The 23260-nt window shown below is 51.2% G+C and overlaps 1 protein-coding gene across 2 annotated transcripts in view; it reads left to right on the forward strand.

The window, feature by feature from the left end:
• The window catches only part of GALNT10 (polypeptide N-acetylgalactosaminyltransferase 10), a 214493-nt gene that overhangs the window by 171991 nt on the left and 19242 nt on the right, over nt 1-23260 (forward strand). For both annotated transcript variants that reach the window (XR_007127479.1, XM_047730357.1), the window contains exons 6-8: nt 3083-3266; nt 8539-8656; nt 22805-22912. Coding sequence is in view for 1 of the 2 variants with exons in the window: in XM_047730357.1 (XP_047586313.1) it covers nt 3083-3266; nt 8539-8656; nt 22805-22912 (410 nt within the window). In the remaining variant the exon portion in view is untranslated. The remainder of the gene's footprint in view (nt 1-3082; nt 3267-8538; nt 8657-22804; nt 22913-23260) is intronic.

A 23260-nucleotide genomic window follows, 5' to 3' on the forward strand; every position in this document is an offset into this window, starting at 1 on the left:
GCCTGCATCAGAATCACCTGAAAGACTCATTAAAACAGAGTGCTAGGGGCACCTGGGTGGCTCAGTGGGTTAAAGCCTCTGCCTCTAACTCAGGTCCTGATCCCCGAGTCAGGCTCCCTGCTCAGCGGGGAGCCTGCTTCCTCTTCTCTCTCTGCCTGCCTCTCTGCCTACTTGTGATCTCTCTCTGTCAAATAAATAAATAAAATCTTAAAAAAAAAAAAAAAACAGAGTGCTGGACCCACCCCAGAGTTTCTGACTGAGGAGATCAAGGGGTATGGCCTGAGAAGCTGCATTTCTAACCAACTCCCAGGTAGTGCCCACACTGTTGCTCCAGGGACCACACTTGGAGAAGCCCTGGTTAGGCCACCAAGCAGAGGTGAGAACTGGAAGCAAAATCCACACAGTTCAATGGGATAATCCAGCAAATCTGTTCTCTGACACCGATCAGCATGGAACCTCATGCTTCTGACCCCAAGGGTCCAGGATCCCACCGGGTTAGGAAAAGGATAGAACACAAATTTTCTGGTACACTGTTTATTTAATTAAGCCAAGAGATGTCTGCATCTGCCTCTCGTTACTGAAAGGGAAAAAGGGAAAGAGGAAGAAAAAAAGCCTTACCATCAATCACCTAATTGACGGTGCTGAAGAACAACCCATTTGTTGGGTTATCCAGTGACTCATAAAGAGAAGCAAGTGGTGGGGCGCGAAGCTGAGCTGGGAGCCTAAATAGCCCTTAACTCTGTTTCTATGGAAATACATGAGGGTAATTGTCATAATCTGCAGAATACATGGAAGAAACATGCTCCGTCTTTTTATTTTTTATTTTTCTGATAGAAACGTGAACGGGTGGCATAGATGTAAAAGTCTGTCCCTGTTCAGACAAGCAGCCCACAGTGCGCATCAGGGCTTTTGTCTCGAAACCGGGAACAAACACCTCCTTGCATAGCTCACTCCGCCTTCTGTGGCGATGAGGCATTCCTGAGCCTGAGAAGGGTTCAGTCCCCCCAAAGGAAAGCCACTGTTGATCCTCATTTACACCACCACTACTCTCGTCGTCGTCATCATCATCATCATCCACATGGCTCTGCTAGTCCCTTAGCTTTTTATGACACAGCCACATTTGAATTTGACGGGTATGGGGTAAAGCAGACAGGCCAGGCGTTATTATCCACATACAACAAATGAGAAAACTAAAGCGCCAAGAGAATGAGGGAGATGCCCAGCTTCTGAGCTGCTTTCCGCAAGCCTGGTCACAGACCATGTCTGCGGCGTGCTGATGGGATGTGCGCATGTGGGAGAGGCTGGCTTGAGCATGTTGGCCCCACTGTCCCACTCGGTATTCACGGGGACCCCAGGAGACTGGTGTTGTCTTTCTCCATTTTGTCAGCATGGAAACCAAGGTTCAGAGGCATCAGATAACCTTTATCAAGGTACTGCTGCACGTAGGTGATGACACCAGGGTCTGGACCTGGGCATTCTGTCCCCCAGCAAGTGCAGCACCCCGGAATGCTGTCTGTCCGTTGCCACCCTTGACCTACCACCTCCCACAATCACCCAACCTCCAGCAGAGCCCTGTATCCTGGGCCCAGAGCCTCTGTAGAAGTGAAATCCCCTGCACAGCCCTGAGTAATTGGGAAGGGAAGCTCTTCTCTAGATCTTTCCTTGGAGAAGTTTCTTTGACTTCACTAAGCATCCCTCGGGAGCCCATTCACCAGGCAGACGCAGGCTCCACCCCCGGAGATTCTGATTCAATGCAGCTGGGGCAGGGGCAGCCCTGGCGGGCTTGTAAACACAGCGTGAGTGCACTGGCACTGGCAGCCAGAGGACACACTGCCGAAAGCAGCATTTCTCGATCTGTTTTGATCATGTGCCACAGTTAGAAATACACTGGACATCTCAATCCGGTACTCAAACACACACCCATACAACAGGACTAAAACACTTTTCCTGAAGAAGTATTTATCACTTGGAATGCACCCTGACAGTCAGTATTCTTTTTTGGTTCATTTTACACACACACTGAATCAGTTTCATGACCCACCTGTGGATCGTGTCTTGTAGCTTAGAAAAAGGCAAAAATGCTGCTTTCTCTCCTGGAAGAAAACTCTTGTTTGATGAAGGCTGAACCCTAGGCAGCTGCCAGCCTCCACTGGCCCTACCAGGCTCCACTCTCCAAGCCTTGAACTTGACTGCTGGCCCAAGCAGGTGGGCCCCTAAGCACAGCCCATTTGCCCCTTATGGCAGATCATCTTCCCTGATCGCTGGCACACCCCAACTTCTTCGCAGAAGGAACATTGAAGAACAAAGCCAACCAAAGCTTGAAATTCTGGTTGGTAGGTTGAGCAGAGTGAATTTTATAGAATCAGCTTCTTCCTGACTGAAAGGGGACCATGAAAGGCCATCCAGTTAGGGAGCCCACCTGCCATCTTGAATCACCTAGCCTAGAGAATTCCTGCAGAGCAGAGATCTGCCAGGCCCTGCTTGCACGTGTCAGGTCATGAGGGACTCATGACATAGCCCATTCCCTCTTCAGGAGTTGCCACCATTGGAAGAATTGAGCTGAACTCTAACAGGAAGGGCCACTCAGCCACCGACCATAGTTAGGAAGTTCTGAGAAACTGTCAGGAGCACGTGCCGGGATGCCTGGCTACTTTGGGCCACAAGTCAAGGTTAGGACCTGCAAGGTAGAGCCTGACAGGCCAGGACAAGAGGTCTCCCAGAAGAAAATGAGCCTCTCTCCACCATAGTGCTGACCATTACAAGCAACCGTGCTGCGTGCCTCTAGCTGTCACAGTGTTTGGTACTCAGCCACCTGAGACTCGGAGCCTCTTCTCCCTGTTTCACAAAGAACACTGGGGCTCACAGACATTATTTATGTAGCTCACAGGCAGCAGGGCTGGGATGAGAGGCCTGGCCCATCTTTCTTAAAGCCTGCGCTCTCCCTTCTTGGGATTCTCAAATTCCAGTGTTCAGAGAATTCACTCAGGGCACATTAAAAATGCGAGTAAGCTGCAGAGCGGGGTCGTGCTCTTAGCTGCTCCCCCGTTCCGCCTCCCTAACGGGGATCTCTTGGCTTCTTCAGACCGTATCGCTCGGAACCGCAAGACCATCGTTTGCCCGATGATTGACGTGATTGACCACGATGACTTCCGGTACGAGACACAGGCAGGGGATGCCATGCGGGGTGCTTTTGACTGGGAGATGTACTATAAGCGGATCCCAATTCCTCCAGAACTGCAGAAAGCTGACCCCAGCGACCCATTTGAGTAAGTATAAGTGACCCAGGCTGGTCCCCAGTGGCTGACCTGGTGACCCCTTCCCAACACACCCAACTCAGGATCACCCCCTCCCCCAAGAGTGTGGAGCATGGGGACAGGGCCGACATACCCAACCGGAAGCACAGCCCCTCCCAGCCTGTCACAGAGCCTCAGCTCAGGACCTCCCAGCTGGCCACCTCTTCCTTGTCCACGTCTGTGGTTGGCCAGATGGCCCATGGGGGTGAACCCAGTGGCTCTGTCCCTTAAGTCTAGTGTGCAGTCGTAATCACTGTCAGCACCAGCAGCACGGGCTGAACCCTTGCTAAGTGCCAGCTGAGTGCTGAGCTGTGCAGGTCCTCTTTAACCCCCCACAACCATAGGTAGTCAGAATTTTCTCCATCTTGTCCAAGCAGGGGCACAAAGGCCCCACGGGGTGAGGCAGCTTTCCCAGCTCAAGTGGGTCAAGGCCAGACACACACGCAGTTCTGTCTGCCTCTGGAGCCGGTTGTCCCATCCTTTAGTTACACCCTCTCGGAAAGATTACGGAAGTGTTTTGGAAATCGCAGCTTGTCCCATGGTAGAAGTTTGAGACTGTGTGGAGTGGACCTGTAATGTCCTAGAATGTGAAAACCAGGGGGACCTCTAGGTAATGGACTCCAGCCCCTTGCAGATGGGGAGACTGAGGCCCCAGGAAGGGAGGGTGCAGCTGACTTACACAGTAAGTTAGCGGCCAGACCAGAATTAGAGCCAGGGCCTCTCAGGCGCCCATCCTGTGCTGTCCTGTGTGCCACTCTGGCTCCCCTGCTGGAGGTATGGAAAAACCTGTGGAAAGCCAATACCCAGCTTCCTGGCTGTATTAGTTTTCTAATTATAAATGATCACAGATTTACTGGCTTATTAAAACAATGCATATTTATTCTCTTAAAGTTCTGGAGCTCAGATGTCTGAAAAGGAGTCTTCCTGAGCTAAAGTCACCGTGTTGGCAGGGCTGTGTCCCCTTTGGATGCTCTAAGGAGGAATCCATTTGCTTGCACTTTCTAGTTTCTAGAGGCTTTGGCTCTTGGCTCCTTTTTCCATCTTCAAAGTCAGCAGCATAACACCTCCAAGTCTCCCTCTCTCCCCCTTCCCCCCACCTGTCCCTCTCAATCCCTCTCCCCTCCCACTCCTTCTCCCTCCTCCATCCATCTTTCATCATCATGGCCCCTTCTCTCACTCTGGCCCTCCTTTCACGTCCGAGGACCCCTGTGATTGCACTGGGACCACCAGGACAATCTCCCCATTTCAGATCCTTCACCTAATTATATTTGCAAAGTCCCTTTGCAAAGATGACCTATTCCCAGGTTCCAGGAGGTAGGGGACCATTATCCTGTGTACCACACCTGCCTAAGCACAGTTTAACCCCAGTGAACCCCAGCTTCCCTGCACCTCACACTCCCCATCTGAGAAGGGGGTCATTACTTGTCCACACACAGTCCTCACCAAGGTGCCCTTGGCGGGGGGGTGGGTATGGTTCTCCGGAGACCTTTGCCTGATGCAGACCCTGCTGCTCACAGAGGACATGAGACATGCCCAAGGTGACATGGGCTACTCCAGAAAACAGATTTTTCGGGGTAACCAGAACCCCTTTTGGCTTGAACTGGCACTGTAATCTGACTTGTAGGCCCTACATTTGAAATGTGCGTAAAGATGGGTCTCGCATGTTCATCTTCTCAGTGCAGAATGAGGAAAGGGTAAGTCCAGTCCCCACAGCTGCTTAGTGGCAGAGGCCACCTCTGGTTTCCTCTGGGGCCTCTCCCCCGTGTCTCCCAATAGGCATCAGGCCTGCCCTAGGTCAGTGGCACTCAACCCTGGTTGCACACTGGTATCATCTGGGGAGTTTGTCAAAACAAACAAACAAAACCCACCAGCCACCCCCAAGCCCAGTTACACTGGATTCTGGGGCTGGGATTCAGTATCCATGCTCCTTAAAGCCCCAGGGGATGCTGGTGTGCAGCCACAGTTGAGAGCCATTGGCCTAGATGCTTCCTGAGCGACTCTCCACCTGTTGTATCCTGATTCTTTCCAGAAGTGTCTTTTCTGTAGCTGTACTTGGACAAAACCCAGGGGGAGGCCACTGGAAAAATCCGGGTCATTTTCTGCACACCCCTCCATGGGGCCAGCCAGCAGGCAGTCTGCAGGCACAGGGCAGTAGGATGATGTTTAAAGGACGTGGGCTTTGGTGGCAGCCCCCACTGGAACGAGCCTCGTCCACTTAGTGCCTGCCCTTGAGCAGAGAAGGTAGCATTTCTGAATTTCAGATTTCTCCATCTGAAAGGGGGGCTAGGAATAGAGCTTTGTGAGAGTCGGAGATGATGTCGGGAAAGCGAGCGGTAGACACTAGACACTGAGAATTGTTGTCATTATTGCTGAACACAGCAGAAAACAGACAGGACCCAAGGGGAGGCCTCCCTCTGGAGGTGAGCCTCCAGCATCTAAATGCCTTAAGGCTAATATCCTCCCAGTTCCACAGCAGCTCCTTGGCCTCTGACCCTGGTTTCCACCCAGGCTGATTTCCCTGTACAGAGTCTTGGGTTTGATTTCCCATGAACCACAAGGCTCCAAAACATTCCCTTCCCCTCCAAGCGGGGTATTTGTGGCTCCTGCCCAAAAAAACCCCAAACCGCAGGAGACAAAGGAAAGTTGATACTAGACACCTTATTTTTCATAATACTGGGTACTTTCAGAAATATAATGGCAATGAGAGCTTGGAAACACAGCTATACATTCACTGTGTAGATGGGCAGACCGGCCCAGAGGTGTGCAGTCAGCACCGTCCGTATATAATGCGAGCTACATAAGTACTTTCAAATTTCCTAGTGACCACATAAAAAAGGTAAAGAGAAGCGGCTAAGATTCATTTTTGTAATATACTCTGTGTAACCCAGTATACCTAGAATAGTCTCATTTTAACATGTGACCCACACTTCAAAATTGGTTTTTTGTTTGTTTGTTTTTTAAGATTTTCTTTTTAAGTCATCTCACACCCGGCATGGAGCTCAAACTCTCAAGCCCAAGGTCAAGAGTTGCTAGTCCCGAAATAAGTCAAGCAGAGAGAGTCAATTATCATATGGTTTCACTTATTTGTGGAGCATAACAAATAGCATGGAGGACAAGGGGAGATGGAGAGGAGAAGGGAGTTGAGGGAAATTGGAAGGGGAGGTGAACCATGAGAGACTATGGACTCTGAAAAACGATCTGAGAATTTTGAAGGGGTGGGGGGTGGGAGGTTGGGGGCACCAGGTGGTGGGTATTGTAGAGGGCACGGATTGCATGGAGCACTGGGTGTGGTGCAAAAATAATGAATACTGTTATGCTGAAAAAATTAAAAAAAATTTTTAAAAAAAAGAGTTGCTAGTCCCACTGACTGAGCCAGCCGGGTACCCCTGAACTTATTAATGAGGCCTTCCCTATTCTTTTTCTCACACTAAGTCTTAGAAATCCGGGACGTATCTTACACTTCCAACACATCTCAGTTCAGAGTAGCCACATTCCAGGTGTTTGGCAGCTGCACATGGCCTGTGGCTGCTGTACCAGGCGACACAGGGTTAAGTGGCTAACCGCTTTGTCTCAGATCCCACCATAGGTAAAGGAGAGAAGAAGCTGGAGGACTGGCTTCCCCACCCCGATCCCCTGTCCTGGTCACGCATCACCTGCCTCTTGATGGCTCCTTCCTGACAGGAAGAATTGTTTTGTGGCCCTGAGGGGTGTGAGCTCTGGCAAAGATTCAAGATTCAAAACCTTCTTGGTAGCTGTGAAGCCTTGAGCAAGTTACCTGTCTGTGTTCTGGTTTCTATATGCATCAGCAGGGTGAGAAGGACAAGGCCCACCTCAGGAGGTCAATGCGAGGAGTAGCCATCTTATTAAAAAATTAGTTCAGGCAAGCACCTGCCACATTTGAGCCCTCAGTGAATATTCAACGGGCTCTTCTTTGAAAGGATTCCCTCCTCTGCTGTCAAGGCTCACCTGCTAAGGGAAGCTTGGGAGGCATGTGGGTTAGCTATGTTCTTTTTCAATCAGCCCAATTTCCATGAGCTTGCAGTTCCCAAGGCCAAGAGGTGGTGGGAAGTTGCTGCTGGAATGTTATCTGGTCTGAGGGTTTGGAGTTTTTCAGTGGAGCCTGACAAGGACATGGCAACTCTGAGAGATCTTCCCTCAGCAAATACTGGTAGCCCTCTCAAGGACCAGACCTGTGAGACACTGTGGGGGGATGTAGGTGGGCTACAGTGTGGCATCCCCCTTGGGCTTGGCATGATGCCATGCTGACGTCTTGTTGCCCGTGGTGCCCCAATTTATCATCCCTGTGCTCCTCCTCCTGGGGTTTTCCTCTCCAGGGTTCCTTCTTCTCCCTTCACGTCCCACTTGTCCAAACCCACCTCGAAGGCCACCCTGTAAGCGCCCTTCCTTGACTCTTGCCCCGGCCTCCCTCCTCACCTCCCAAGGTCTGGAAGCAGACAGTCCCTCCTTTGGTGTTCCCATAGTGCTCTCTGCACCTGCCAGAGGCCCTTGTTACCCCACACCCGTCTTCTGGATCCTACTATCCTGACGAGGCTGCCCACCCACACTAGCATCCCCTGAAGTCCCAGGTCAACTCTGACTTACCTCCACACTCCCCCAGCATCTACCGCTCAGCTGGCACTCAGTGATTAGAGCAACGAGGCAGTTAATGTGTGCAGTGCGCTGTATCCCAATTTAACAGAGAGAACAGAGACTGTGTCTTCTTCCGCAAACTCTCAGCAGAATAGATGTCCAGTGCTGGGCTGACTGAGAATCACCCAAGGAACCTGTCTGAAAACACAACCATCCTAGGCTTCATCCCCCAGGGACTGCTTCATAGGTCTGGGGAAGGGCCCAGCAAGCTGTGTTTTGTCTTCTAAGAGATTCCACACCCAGACAGGCTTGGAGGGACCTGATTGAGACGGTTGAATGCATGGGAGGACCAGAGAGGTATGGCCAACGAAGCTGCAAGGCCCACGTTCCTATGATTTCCTCTCGCAAGTAACGGCTGAAAGGAGCTTTGGATCGGTTCAGTTAAAAGGTAGCATTTAAGAAGGGATGTTAACGGCCAAGATAGAAGACAGCCTGAGCCCTCCCTTGGAAGGGCCTTGGATTTCCTGCTAGACATGTGGGCTGCACTCACAGGGCAGCGTGCAACACCATCCTGGGGGAGCAGCAGTGTCCGCTCACACTCGGAGCACGCGGCTGGGGCGTTTGGTTTTCACACCACACTCTTCTTCCCTGACAGGTCTCCCGTGATGGCCGGTGGACTGTTCGCTGTGGATCGAAAATGGTTCTGGGAACTGGGCGGGTATGACCCAGGCCTGGAGATCTGGGGAGGGGAGCAGTATGAAATCTCATTCAAGGTGAGCTGCCTTCTTGGATGCCCCCTTCTCCCTGCCGCACCCCCTCGGCATCTGTCCTGAGCCTGGAAAGCCTGGACCCTCAGGGTTCTGCAGCTCCTGTTGCTCAAGTGAGGAAGTCAGGGGCCATGGGCCACTCCTTGTTGTGCATGATAGTGGACATGGGGTGCCTTCTCAGGCTGCCATAGACCGGCCTTAACCACGGCTCTTACCCTGGCCACTTCTTAGGACAGCAGCGTTAAAATAAGACAGGTCTCACTTCCGGTGAGGATGGTGTCATGTCTCCCAGTGAGACATGCAGCGAACCAGCAGCAGGGAACAGAAACCAGGACAAGCAGGATACACAGTTTAAGGGAGTACTGTGCTCCGAGGATGTCCCCTGGCCTCCCAGATCCTGAGGTAGCCTGAGTGCTTCCTGGCCACCCCTCTCAAGTTTTCCTTTTTGTATCCACCACTGCTGGATTGGGCCGTAGAGACCAGTCGTGGTCAAGAGCCCAAGTTGTGGACTTAGAAAAGTGTGATTTCAAATCCCAACTCCACTTGTCAGGAGCTTGGTGATTTGGGCCAAGTTCCATTAGCTTTCTTTCCTCATCTGAAACAAGAGAGTAATGATACTACCTACCGTACAGACCTGTTGTGAAGATTGAATGAGGTAATATCTTAGAAGTGCTTAACATACAACCTGGGGACACAACCAGCAAGAATTGGTAGAATTTTTTTAAAGAACCAGTGAGGGGCACCTGGGTGGCTCAGTCGGTTAAGCGTCCGACCCTTGGTTTAGGCTCAGGTCATGATCCCTGGGCCCAGCAATCAAGCCTCACACCTGGCTCTGCGCTCAGCGGGGAATCTGCTCGAGATTCTTTCCCCCCTCCCCTTCTGCTCCTCCCCCTGCTCCCTTACATGGGTGGGTGCACGCGCATATTCTGTCTAAAATAATTAAACAACAACAAAAAAATGTTAAAAAAAAAAAAAAAAGATCCAGTGAATAAACATTTACCCTACACCAGCCCATGTGCTATAGAAGCTTGGACAATGGTAGTAGGGAAATGGTGGTTACTAGTTAGCTACCCACACTTCTAGGGCCACTTTCTCTCCTTCACTTGTGGGATTCCACATTGAGTCAGGTGAAGAAGAGAGGCTTGGCCCCTCTGAGGAAAGGGTTAGCTTATTCTGTGCCCTTGGGGCCTGCCAGGGCCTGCTGCTAACATCCCCAGGAGCCCTGGGAGGGCATATCCCTGCCCACAAGGGATGGCCAGTAGCAGCGTTGCTGGGAAAACGCAGTGCGCCCCCTAGCCCCAGCTTGGGCACCAACTTTTTATGCAAGAGACCCTTGTCTCAGTGACTGAGACTTCGGTGATGGGGTCACATCCCAGCTGTGCCTCTTCCGACCAGCTGTGTGATCTTGGATAAGGAAGGCTCACCTCTCCGAGCTTCAGTTTCTGCTTCCACAAAATGAGCTTAATGATATTTGAATCCTCGCGGGGCCGAGCAGAGAACTAAATGTGACCATGCTGGTTGGGTGCTCCTTAACAACATCCCAAAGTCTGTTTTCATTCTCGACATCATTACTATCACTGCGTGCACTGCTGCTTGAGCCGTTCGGAACCGGGGAACGTAAACCCTTCCTTAGCAAGAAAACAACCTGGAATTCTGCCACAACATTATTTTGGTTTGAAGGGCGATCTGTGTCTGTTCTACCTCCGGAGTTCTGAGCTGTCTCCCGTAAGGGGCCCGGCCCCTAAACTAACACTCATGTCCAGGGCTGATAGTCGAAGTATTTAACAGTGATGAGGGTCCAGGCACCAACCAGTCAGAGTGGACGCCAGCTGCAAACAGGTCTGTGTCCCCTCTGATGTGCAACAGCTGGTTTCAGCCCTGCTCAGAGCTGACAAGACACTGTGCCAAGGCCTTCACACGTGTTGGCTTATTTCATCCTCCCAGCATCCCTGGCAGAGTGATGTCGTCATTATGCCCATTTCACAGGCAGGGAAGTGGGGCTCAGACCAAGGCCCCACATAGGTGGAGTAATGGAACCAGGACCTGGCCCCAGGTGTGCCTGACTGCAGAGCCCGCACTCTGACCTGCCACGTTTCCTAGGCCTCTGTGGGGACAGGAGAGGGAGAGAAGGACACTTGAGAGGAAAACGAGCCTGTGAAGTTGACCACAGTCTTTCCCCCTTTCATCTGTTTTTGCCCCGCTCCTGGGGTTATTCTTAATTTACTGGGATATTCTACAGCCTCTCAGTGAAGTGAATTAATGACAGTCTAAGTAAGAAATAGCAAAGAGGTTTCCTCTCACAGCCAACTCCGATCTGCTCAGGGATAGGGGCTACCCAGCACTGTGTCACTGTGTATTCCAAAGCTGCAGCCAAGCTAATCAGGAAAGGCGGTGATTGATTAGTGATGTCTGCCATGGGTGCCGGCCTAGCAAGTGATGGCACAGATGTCATTCGTTTCATATCCCTAGGCCATGCAGTCTCGTTTTCCAAATGTCACATCTTTATGGGTACAGTGAAACCACACACAGGGAATCCAAAGAGTTGTAACCTCACAATTCCTCAATACGGCAAACAATCTTGACTTACGAAGTTTCCTACCAAGTGTGTGCCCAGAAATGGGCACACCTGTGTTCTGAGTGCTCACCGGAATGGAAATGGCAGTGGGATAGGAATGTGTGTGTGTTTTACTCACTGCTGTATCCCAGGTCCCTAAAGGATTGCCTGACACGGACGAGGCACTGAATGACTTTGTGTCGGTGCGTCAAACAGAGCCATTGTGTCACTGGCCAGAAACCAACTCCCATGGTCAAGAAGTCCCGGTTCAGAAACGCCCTCCCTGGAGAAGAGTGAACAGAGAAGGCTTTGCACAAAGGAGTTCCTAAACCCAAAAAGACTTCATTCTGTGGGTTTCAAAGACCCGTCTAATGATGCTCATCAGGCAATTACAGCAGAACAAATGGCATTTTTCTCCACACAGTTTATTTACAAAAGACTCAGTAATGAAGCCATATTGGAAGTCTCTCACCCGGGAGGGGGAAGGAGGCTGGCTCCTGTTTCATTTGATCCAATTAATGTCCCTCTTCTCGAGGGGAAAGTGTTCTGTGTAACGAGGAGGCGCCCAGGTCTGGAAGGGAGACTGGCCTCCCTCAGTTTTCTCTGTCCTGGCTTGGAGAGTGTGGGTTCCCAGAGCCTGTGATGGCTCCTCTCCAGCACATTGTCTCCCAAGACCCCACGGAAGGCCTGCCCGCTGTGCTGAGGGGACAGGAAAGCCCATTCATGTGCCAGAGACGCCTCCCTGTGATGCCAGGTGTTCCATTTCAGCCAGAGCGGAACATTTTGAAAGGGCGGTATTCCCTCTGCTTCATCTCTGCTGAGACCCGTTTTCTTCTTGGTGACAAAGAAAAGAGAATGGTCTGAAAGGCTCGAGTGTATTTTCAGAAATTAAGATAAATTGATATGCGCCATCGGGACTGATGAATTAATACTTTGGCTCCTATTCCAGAGTAGGCCATCTATCCTGATGGGAAAACCCTAGAAGAGGTATTCTGAAGGCTCTGAAATTTCTAGAAGAGTCATTGATTTTTTTTCTCACTCTCTCTTCCTCTCTCTCTCTCTCTCTCTCAGCCAGGAGAGATTTTGTTTCCAAAAGGCACAGTCAGACTATCAAAGTTCTCCAGGTTTGCAGTTAGAATCTTCCCTGTTCTAGTGGCTGGTTAAATGTTTAACTCCATAGCCTGCCTGTACCTGCCTCTGTGAGCTGACCCCTGCTTGTCCGTCCACCCTCCCCCTGTCCTCTTGCCCCATTGCCTTAGTCTGCACTCTTGGTTACAGATGACCCAAATCCTAGTCAATCTGATTTCAGTGAAAAACCGGAATCAGTTGGCTCACACAGTGGAAATTCCAGGATGGACCTTTCAGGCTTGGCTGGATCCAGGGGACTAATCCATCTCCTCTGGTCTCCATCTCTCTCAGTCCCTTGACTCTGCTTTCATCCGGGCAGGCTTTCTCTTGTGGAAATACCCAGCATCCCACTGGAAAGAGAGTTTGTCTTTCCCATCATTCCTGCAGAAGTCCGCAAGTTGAGTCTCACTGGCCTGCTGGTTCCTTGCCCTCCTGGAGACAGGAAAGTGGGGTTGGGACGATTCCCCAGAGGAGAGTCCAGGGACTCTATCTAGAAGGAGAATGGATGTGGGGCAGAGCAAACCACAGATGTCCACACAGATGTGTGTGCCCAGCCATATGGAACTACTCACAAGCTCTATGCTCATATGTCAAGTCATCTTTGGAAGCACACTCTTCACACTTCTTGAAACGCCTTTCCTTAGTCTGGCCAGCCCACATGCAGCCTTACCTGAGCTCCCTGTGCTGGTAGGGTCCACCCCAACGTCAGTCCTGGCATGGCTCTGGATTCCTCACTCTGACATGACCCAAGGGGTGGCCTGTCTTCCCCACTGGACTGTGAGCTCCCTGGCGGCTATCTCTAGACCCAGTGTCTGGCCCATAGTAGGTGTTTTAAATAACTTAGTGGTATCAGTTCATATCTGACAAAACTTCCTTCACCCAGACTTATATCACCATCTTTGGGTAACAGTGATGTGGTGGGAAGGGTACTCAGCAAGAAGGCAGGGCACTGGCTTCTCATCTTGGCTCTCCATCCATCCATCTGGGGGCCCTAGACCAATCGCTTGACCTCTCTGGCCCTCACATCCCAGACAGTGCTGTTATAACTTTGCTTCCTATCCCACAAGATAGAATCAAATAAGATGCCGTGGGGAAAGCCCTTGGACTTACACAGGTACAAGGATGGCTTGGTAGAGGTAGTAACAGTAAGATGAGCCAGAAGGAGGACTGCCCAGTATCTCTGGGAGGCCACGGTTAGGCGGTCTTCAACTCTGAGATTCAGGAGAGAGGAAGTATCGCAGGACAATATGTACGAGCCTGCAGGAGAGAGGAGGGCTTTGCAACATGGTAAGTGGATAGCCCGTGGGAATAGCAATTTGGCAAAATCTGTTCCATGCCAAAGCAAGCACATTCTTTGACCTAAAATTCCACACCCAGGAGTTTGTACAAGAGAGACAGCTACAAGGATGAGCAAAGATTTAGGTAGAAGCTATTTATTGAGACCTTACTTACAATAGGGAACGATGGAAAATGACCCAAATGTACATCCTACAGGTTTAAGTAAGTTAGAATACACCTAAACAATGGAATATTATAAAGTTAGATGCCTCCAAAATTAAGTTTAAACAGAAGTGAAAGATAGTATATATGTAATATGATCTCATGTTTAGTGTTTAAAAATATGAGGAAGGCAAACCAGCAAACAAAAACCCAGAGACTCTCCTCATGCCAAGTAATATTTCCTGGGCACGCACATCAGAAATCTGTGGGGCTCCGTGCACGGCACTGTTCACACACTGTCGTTCAGCCTCCATGATACACCCAAGGTGCTGCTCTGATTTTCTTCTTTTTGTAGATGAGGATACTGAGGCTCGGGTTAAATCACTTCCACAGAATCACACAGCTAGAACGGGGATGCCAGCCCTGCTTGTGGCACTCAGACGGAGCCTGGCTCTGACCCACAGAACCATGAAGGGTTCCTGTCCCTCGCCGCATCAGGAGTAGGAGAGCTCCAGATGCGGCCATCCCCTTCTACTGATGTGATTCTGTAACAATGAACATGTTCATCATAAGTACTTATCACTTCTATAATCAGGAAAAAATTAAGTTTTTTGTTTTTTAACTAAGAAGGAAAAAAATGTTAGTTTTTCAGCCCTCCCAGCACCCTCTCGCCATATATATCCCACTGCTGTGTCTGGGCCATTTGCAAGTTCAGGGATGAGGGTTCCCACCGAGGCAGGACTCCAGGGAAGGCAGTGACAGTGAGGAGACCCCAGGGAAGGACTGAGCACCCTGAGCTCAGGAGGGGGCGCTCAAGAAGGCAGAGGCAGCAGCCACTACCCTATAGGAGGGAGAGACAGGGACATCCTGAGGCTCCCCTGGGGCAGGCTCACGTTAGCAAGGGAGTAACGGAATGCCACTGGAGGAGACGGGGGACAGCCTTGTTGGAGATGGAAACCTATCACGTTTGAGTAGAGGCAGGAGTGTCAGGGGGCCTGGCTTTGCTTTGTTTGATATAGCTGTCAAAGCCCAACCCAGTCCCAGGCTGCAGATTTGGGGCAGATTTTCAAAAAGAAAATGCTCAGGTTTTCCTTCTGTAAAACTCATAGCAGCATCAGGAGGATTAAATGGAAGAGTGTGGAAAGAAAGTAGGAGCACCCCCAGAAACTGGTTACAGTCAATGTTGTGACCCGATGTCTTTAGTGGTCCAGTGACTGGGCCAGGGTCCCTCAGCTAGATCCTAGGTGTCCTGATCCTGAAGAGCCCCGGGCTCATGTCACTTCCCGTGGTGGGAGAGGTGGAGGAAAGGCCGGCCCACCTAGAGAGAGGCCAGTGTTACGGGGCGCAGCGCCCGGAAGTCAGGTCCAGCCCCCAGGGGAGTTAAGGTGCCGCCCAGGAGGGAGAAATGAGTTCCAGAGACCAGTCCAAGAGGCAGAGGGCAAGCCAGGACCGCCATCCAAGCACCTGCATGCCAACACCTTTCCCTATCTCTCTCCCCTCCCCCTTCCAGCCCCTCTGACTCAGACCAGCTGCGGTGTCGCACTAGCTCTTTCCTTCAGTGGATTACCCAGGGATGCCAGGAGCATGCTGGCTGCACATTCCTCCTGCCAGCCACAGGTGCCCAGCCTAAGAGCCGCCTCCTGGAAGCAGGGAGAGCATTCTGCTCATGACTCTGAGAAAGCCCTTTGAAATTCCATGAACATCTCTGTGTGGGGGGACCTGTGAATGCCCCCATTCCTCCAGAGAGGTGGCTCAGAGACCCAAGGCCGTCTGTCGTACACGGCTAAGCAACCAGCACACACCTGTCTCTCCACGCCTCCATCTTTCATCACTAAAAATGGTGAGAACAGCTTCTTCAGAGCTTTGCTGTAAGAACTAAATGGCATGGAATATTTATCTGGCCTAGAGCCAGGCGGAAAGGAGGCATTCAGTGATAGCTGTTCCCATCAGAACCCTCGTGTTACCACACCACGGGATTAAGTACCTGGCCCACAGAGTCATGCCTTCTGGGTTCTGGTGCAGGTGCGATCAGCTAGTGACCTAACCTCTCTGGACGTAGCTTTATAGCTATCAGATGGGGATAGAATAATCCTTACTTCATAGTGTAGGTGTTAACATCATGTTAGTCAAACGGTGCTAAACTTAGCTCAGGGCTTGGCACATAATAAATGCTCAATAAACAGTGGCTATTAATGTTGGCATTGTTGCAGCTGATGTGATGGGGCTACAGCTGCAGGAGGGCAGGAAAGACAGGAGCGGAAAGAGCATGGAGGCTCACGAGACACAGGCCAAAGCCTCGGCTCCAGGCCCAGCTCTGGAGCGAACTCTCAGTGAGCCCTTGGACGTCTCTGTTGCCCTTTCTGCTGAAGCTGTATATTCACATCTGTAAGGGCACTAGTAACCACAAGCTCACAGGGCTGTCTGTGTGAACTCACTAGTACCGTTATCTTGAGGGAGGCTGTCACTATTCCAGTATGTACTGGTGCTCAGAGTGTGGGCCCCAGACCAGCAGTATCCGCAGCATCTGAGAACTTGTTAGAAATGCAAATTCTCGGGCTCCACCCCAGACCTGCTGCGTTAGACACCCTAAGGGTGGGGACCGGCAGTCTGTATTTAAGCCAGCTTTCCAGGTGATTCTGATGTTCCCAAGGGTGAAAACTGGCTGTGATGAATATGTGGGGTCTTGTACAGAGAGCGCTCAGGCTTGGATGTGGAAGGACAGAGCAGACAGGGAGGCTGGCGGGTTGGCCGGCACATCCCAGCACCTTCCCCCAGCTATAGACTTGGGTCATTGGGTCCATGCTTGGCAGCAAGTTTCTAGTCCAGTTTTTCCAACAGGGTTTTAGAGCAAGGCTGACCAGTGACTAGGCCATGAATGAAAGAAGGAAAGGAAGGGAGGGAGGGAGGAAGTTAGTTAGTATGGGCTGTATTACTGATGGAAAGAAAGGCAAGGTGCCCCACGGAGCAGAAAGTGAACGAACAGCATGTTCTCAGCGGCTTCCACAGCCTGAGTACAGGGCACGTGGAGAGGGCCGGAGGCGACGAAGAACAGAGGAACAGGTAGCAGAGAGCCTTGTTTGCAAGCTGGGGCGGGGGAGGGTACGGTTTCTTCTGCAGACAAGACAGGTGCTGATAGGGGGCTTGGCAGAAGACGGTAATAGGGTCAGGACCAGGCTTTAGAAAGATTAAACCGGAGAGGTGCAGACTCCCCGGAGGTCTCAGAGCTGCCTGGTTCTGGGGGAGCCAACCCCGGATTCCACTCTGGGCTCTGCCATTTTTGAGCGGAGGTACCTTGGGGAAGGCGCTTCATCTCCCCAGGCCTTGGGTTCCTCACATGTAGAAGGTATAATAGCACCTTCCTCACTGGCTGGTTATGTGAGCGCTCTATTCAAAATACGAGTCAAACCTCAGGGACCCTGCATCTTAACTGAATTTCTTTATTAGTTTAAGAAACAAAACCCTAATGTAAGGCAGCTATCACCCATTTTTTTGCCAACTTGTCTATAAACACCTAAGGATATAGCTCAATTAGTCAAATACTTAATTTATTAATTTAGATACACATATGCTTAAAGCTATATTATGTAAAATATTAACTTAAAAGTGAATTCAGATGGTTTTTAAAAATCAAGTAAAACCGGTTTTTTCCCACTCTGTACCAGTTGCATCCAGTAACCATCTAAAACTACCATGAGTGAGGTCCTTTCATGCTGGCAAGAGTCCCTGAAACAGCATCCCCTAATATATTCAAAATAACAAGAGCCTCGGAAAAGATGGATGTAACATTTCTTCTTTCCTGAGGGAAGTGCCCGCCAGCTCCCGTGCGCCCACATACACATTGCTCACAGCCCTCTGCTTCGCGATTACCTCATTTCAGCCTCCTCACAACCCCAGGGGGCAAACACAAAACTTCATCCCATTTCACAGACAGGGAAACTGAGGCTTTCAGCCTCCCAAAGCTTGCTTAAGAGCCTGGATTAGACCTCAGTCCTTACTCCAAAATCAAGCTCCTAACAGCAACCCTGGGCACCTTCTGAGCACACAGATGGCAGAATAACTGGGGGTAATTATTATTATTTCCCCCCTGTACAACTAAATAGGGTTTGGACTCCCTAGAGGTCCCCAGCCGAAATGCCAAGAGTAGAAGCTGTTGCTGGCTGTCATCTTCTCCCGGCCATCAGCAGGTAGGACAGCCGCCCAGGCCTGGTGGCATCCAGGCAGCCATGTCCTCAACAGAGGGAGGTCCCCCCGACAGGACGGGCCCTTCTGCCATGTGCTCTCTGGGACCTGGTGTATCTTTCTGATGCATATCACCACTTGTTTCTTTACTCCTCAGTTTAGAAGATAAGAGCAAGTAATTGTCTTTTATAGACACTGTAATGAAGCCTGTCATCACACAAAAGAAGTTTGCTAATAAAAATAAATCAAAGCAGCAATGAAAATGAATGGGGAGCAAGCTTTTACAATTAGGTTTGTACTCGTTCTGCAGGGGAGAAAGGCACCAAGAAACGGGCTGATGGTGTAGGGGCAGGGTGGGGGCGGTGTTTGCATACTGCTTGTGCCAAGGAGCCCGGCGCCCATAACAGGCAGCCGTATTCCCTGTGGGTGAGGAGGCCATCGAGGGGCTGGACAGGGAGGGAGGGAAGGAAGCCGACAGAAGAAAGGGGCTGCAAATATGTCATCTCGTTGGTCTATGTGTGTCTGCACCCAAATATGTGGGGTCCCAGCCACATGTGGTCTGGCTGCTGCAGGCTGTGCCCCTCCCCCCTTTGCCACCAGCCTGAGTCTTCTGCCATTGTGTTACCTTGGGGAGAGACAAGCACCCTGGGGCAGCCAGGCCCCCAGAGGTGCCCCATGGCTGTACAAGCCACCCTCCCCCCGGCCAGCCCTGTCATTCTCATCAGCTACAGGATCTGCCACTAAGTTAGAAAAACCACTTCATGTCTCTGAGCCTCAGTTTTCTCCGTTTTGGAAATCAGGCCATGGGTTAGAAACCATGATGGTGTTGGGCAAAGGGGCAAATGCTGTATCATTTCAAGGTGGTGGTACTTCTCGTTCTTTTGCAAACAGAAATGATGATCATGGTCAAGCCTGCCACAGCCAGGCATCAAGTGAAGTGCTTTTCACGACTGTCCCATTACACGTGAACACCCTGGTGAGGTAGTAGTGAGCTGTCACGCCCAGGTCACAGGAGACTGCAGCTCCCGTGAAGCTGCAGTGCCACAGGTAAAGGCCTGGTACCAACCACACAGCGGCACAAGGCAGCATTAGGAATGGGGAGGGGTGTGTGCTCAGAGCCCCGGGCCATGGCTGTCCTGGGTCTGAGTGGCAGCTGTCTCAGCTGTGAAGGAAGGCAGGAGAGGGCCCTAACGGTACACCAGTGGGGGCCCAGGGCCATGAGCAGAACCACAGGACCTGGGATCAAGACCATCTGTGACCACATCCCACCCAGGGCGAGACATGACCCTGTTCTGGGCCTTCAGCTTTTGTCATGCTCCTGGAAGAAGAGTCCCCTCCAGTCTTGGGATCCTGCCAAATAACCAGCAAACACCACAGAGGTGCTGATCAGTGTGGAAGATGCTAGAGGGACTTGTGAATAGTTGGGCGTGCCGTACACTGGGCCCTTTCAGGCTGTTTGGGTGCTCCCAGAGGACTTGGGGGTGGACAGCAGCTTCAGCCAAACAGATATCTGTGTCTAAAGGCAGTTCCCATTCTCTTTCGGCTGTCGGTGGGTCATGGTCAAGGCAGGGAAGCTGAGGCGTAAACCCTTCCTCCCAAACCAGGACTCCTTCTGGGCTCCGGATGTCTCAGAATTCTGAGGGTGTTTGGGACAACTCACACCGCTCAGCAGATCAAGGGCATCCTGGTCCTTCAGGAACCTTCAGGCTGTTGGCCACCGTGGTCAGGGCCAAAGAAACAGAGGTCACAGCAAAGAGAAGGATTTGAAGATTGATCATTCTCTACACAAAGGAAGGTTTCCTGCCAGGCAGAGCTGGAGACACATCCTGGCTAGCTAATGCGAGTTTAATATGGAGTTCGGGGAGCTGGATGCCGGCCTAGTCAACTCTCCAGGAGAGAGTCAAAAATAGAGTGGGATAAGGTGTCCCCCACCTGCTCCGCACCACTCTGCCTCCCAAAAGGCAGGGCTAGCCCAGCCATGAGCTGGGCAATATCCGCTAGACAAAAGCATCGCTTCCACATCAGTCATTTTGTATAAAGGAAGAGTTATTGTTATGGGATGCTGGCGCCTGATCAATATCTCCTGCTTTGAAAATAAACTTCTTGGCTTGGCCTTGACATTAATCTACCATCAGGAGCCCATTATCTCAAGACCAATGTTCTGTTCTATTGACTTGCTCAATTTTTTTTTCTCCCCCAAGATCAGACTATAATTGCATTTCTCCAGGCAGCACTTCCACTAATTGTAGCCCCACACATACAGATCCCCTTGCAGGCAGCCTGGGCCACAGTACCTCCAGGGTCGTTGGAGACAGTGGCTGGCGGAGGCCAATGAGGAACTGAGGACACCCAGGTACCTGAGGTGGAAAAGCAGCCCTTCTAGAGCCTGTGAATTAATTAAGACATGAAGCCAGATCCCCAATATCCCATGGAGCCATTCAAGCTGGAAAATACTCTTGCACAGAATCAGGGTTGCAAATGTTCCCACTCCTGCTCTTCATTCATAAACAAGGGAACATGGTAATAACATTAATAACAACATACCGAGGGGCACCTGGGTGGCTCAGCTGGTTGAGCAACCAACTCTTGATCTCGGCTCAGGTCTTGATCTCAGGGTCATGAGTTCAAGCCCCGAATTGGGCTCTGCACTGAGCATGGAGCCTATTTTAAATATATATGGAATGAATATATATATTCATTCCCAAGTACAGCTGAGCCCTACCATCACTACAGCATCTACAAAACCGAAGCATGACTGCCTCTATCTGGAAGAGCCTCCCAGGCCCTCCCTGCCTCCTAGCCCATTCTCCAGCCAGGCAGAGTCATCTTAGTAAAATAGAAATTGGAGCATATTGTCACCCTCACTGAACACTTTTGGTGAAGACTCCTCATTTTGCCCTGTGAGACCCTTACGATGGTCCCTGCTCACCTCTCTGACCTCTGCTCCCGTCTCTGCTCCTGCTCCAGGCCTCTGGCTTTCTCTGTTCAGTGATGAAGTCAAGCCTGGCCCTACCTCAGGGCCTTTTCACTTGCTCCACCTGTTCTCTCACCCCTCAGATCTTTGTTACTTTTATCTTCTCATTATTTAAGTCTCGTATCTAACATTCCTTTCGAAGTGAAGATTTCCCTGATCTGTGTCACAGAACCTCTCATAGATCCATACAGTGAGTCTGGCCTCGCTTTGGCTCCCTCGCAGCACACATCACGGTCTGAAACTGCCTTCCTGTATTAGTTGTCTACTGCTGCAGGAAAAGAATACCCCCAAAATACCCCCCAGGGCAGCAGCAAGCAGTACCGTGAGCTTTGTGTGGCTCAGGGAGTTGGCAGTGGCTTAGCAGGACAGCTCTGCTCAGGTTCTGTCACAAGGCTGTAGTCAAGGTGTCAGCCAGGGTCACGGGCATCTGAAGGCTGGACAGGGACTGGAGACTCCCTTTCTCAGAGGCTTGCCCACGTGTCTGGCATGTTGGCACAATGAGCAGGAGGCCTTAGCTGCTCACCACCAGGACTTCACAGAGCCGCCTGAGTGTCCTCAAAGCACGGCTGCTGGAGGCCCCCAAGCAAGTGGTCCCAGGGAGGAAGGCAGAAGCCACGGTGTCTTCTATGACCATTGTTTCTAGACTCTTCTGTTGGCTACACGGGTCTGTCCTTACGGGACACATTTGGGAGGGAACCCCCTAAAGGTGCAAATACCAGAAGGTGAGGCTCACTGGGGGGCATCCTGGAGCTGGGCACCATACTCACCCTGGGCGGACTCGCCCCTCTAGGCGCCGAGCACAATGCTTGGCACGTAGTGGATACTCCATACATACTAGTCAGATGTCTGGATGAATCACTGTGGTGCGTGTCCCTGCCGGGATTGTGTGCCAAGCATTGTGCTCAGTAAGCCCTTCACGTGCGAGATCTCATCCCCAAGGCCGGCTTCATTTCATCCTCTACACATGAGGAAACTGAGTCTCAGAGAAATTAAGTACCTTGATCAAAGTTACAAACCCAGTAAGTGGCTGGGCTAGGATTTCAACCCAGGACTGCTGAGGAGGGTCCATTTAGCCCAGGCCCCGCAGGGGGTGTGAGTCAAGATACTGATGAATTCCCAAATTGCCATCAGACCAGCAGGAAGCTCTGGGTGATGCCAGCCTGGTAGGGAACCCCAAGGAGAAACTCGGGATTCCTCTCTGCCATGCTCCCAGTTGCAGGGCTTAGGAACCCAGACTGCAGAGAAGTCCGTCCAGGGAGCCTGCTGCCTCTGCTCACGGTGACCCAGCTCACGGTGACCCAGAGGAGACCCCAGAACCTGATGCCACAGGCAGTGATTATACAGAACCTGTGTGCCATCCCTTCCCTCTCATACCTGTGACAGACATCACAAAGCGATCCCCGAAATCTTTCCCACTGAGCCCCCATTGCTGCCTTAGAATTCTCAGCACAGCTCTCCATGCACCTGCACCTGCTCGGAGCTCACGCTCTGGAGTCAGCTGAAGCTGGGTTTAAATTCTGGCTCCTCCACTTACTCACCTTGTGACCTCAGACAAGCCTCTTAGCTTCTCTGCACCTCGGTTTCTTCTGTAAAGTGGAGCGCCATTACTACCCACCTTGTAGGGTCTCTGATGAGGCTTCGATGCGGTCGTGCATGGAGAGCTTGAACCACAGCGTTTGGCAAAGAGTAAGCGCTCAGCACTGTCAGCTATTTAAAACTGCTGTTGTTACTACTGTGTTTTCCTCAGTCTGTGAATGGGGGCTTAGTAGACCGTCGAAGCTTTTCAATGAATGCATGGGAGGAGGGGACAGTGGCCTTTGGGGGCAATGGTGAATGAGAGGCAGAAATAACGTCTTCTCTGTCCCTTCCCATCCTGCAGGTGTGGATGTGTGGGGGTCGCATGGAAGATATCCCCTGCTCCAGGGTGGGCCATATCTACAGGAAGTACGTCCCCTACAAGGTTCCGGCTGGAGTCAGCCTGGCCCGGGTAAGGCGGTGACTTCCCTCCAGGGGGAGGGGGATGGGCGCATCAGCACAGAAGAAACCTCCTGAGACACCTGGGACTCCAAGCCAAGTGACTCGGGTGTGAGGTTGTGCATGCTTCCCCTGCCCCCAACTCTGTAGGTGAAACCCAATTTAAAGTAATTATTAAAGCCCTGCTTAACCACTCCTTCGCTGTGACCTTGAGAGGGTTGCTTAACTCCTCCGAGCCTGTGTTTCCTCTTTTGTTCAAAGAAAGCTAATTTTTCACAACTCTCAGCGTTGCCAGAGAATTAAGGAGATGGCACAGTTTCCCCAACTGTGACAGACAAGATGATTTTAGGTGCCAGACATA

The sequence above is a fragment of the Lutra lutra genome, chromosome 5, assembly GCF_902655055.1.
Source record: "Lutra lutra chromosome 5, mLutLut1.2, whole genome shotgun sequence".
In the NCBI taxonomy this organism is placed as follows: Eukaryota; Metazoa; Chordata; class Mammalia; order Carnivora; family Mustelidae; genus Lutra; species Lutra lutra.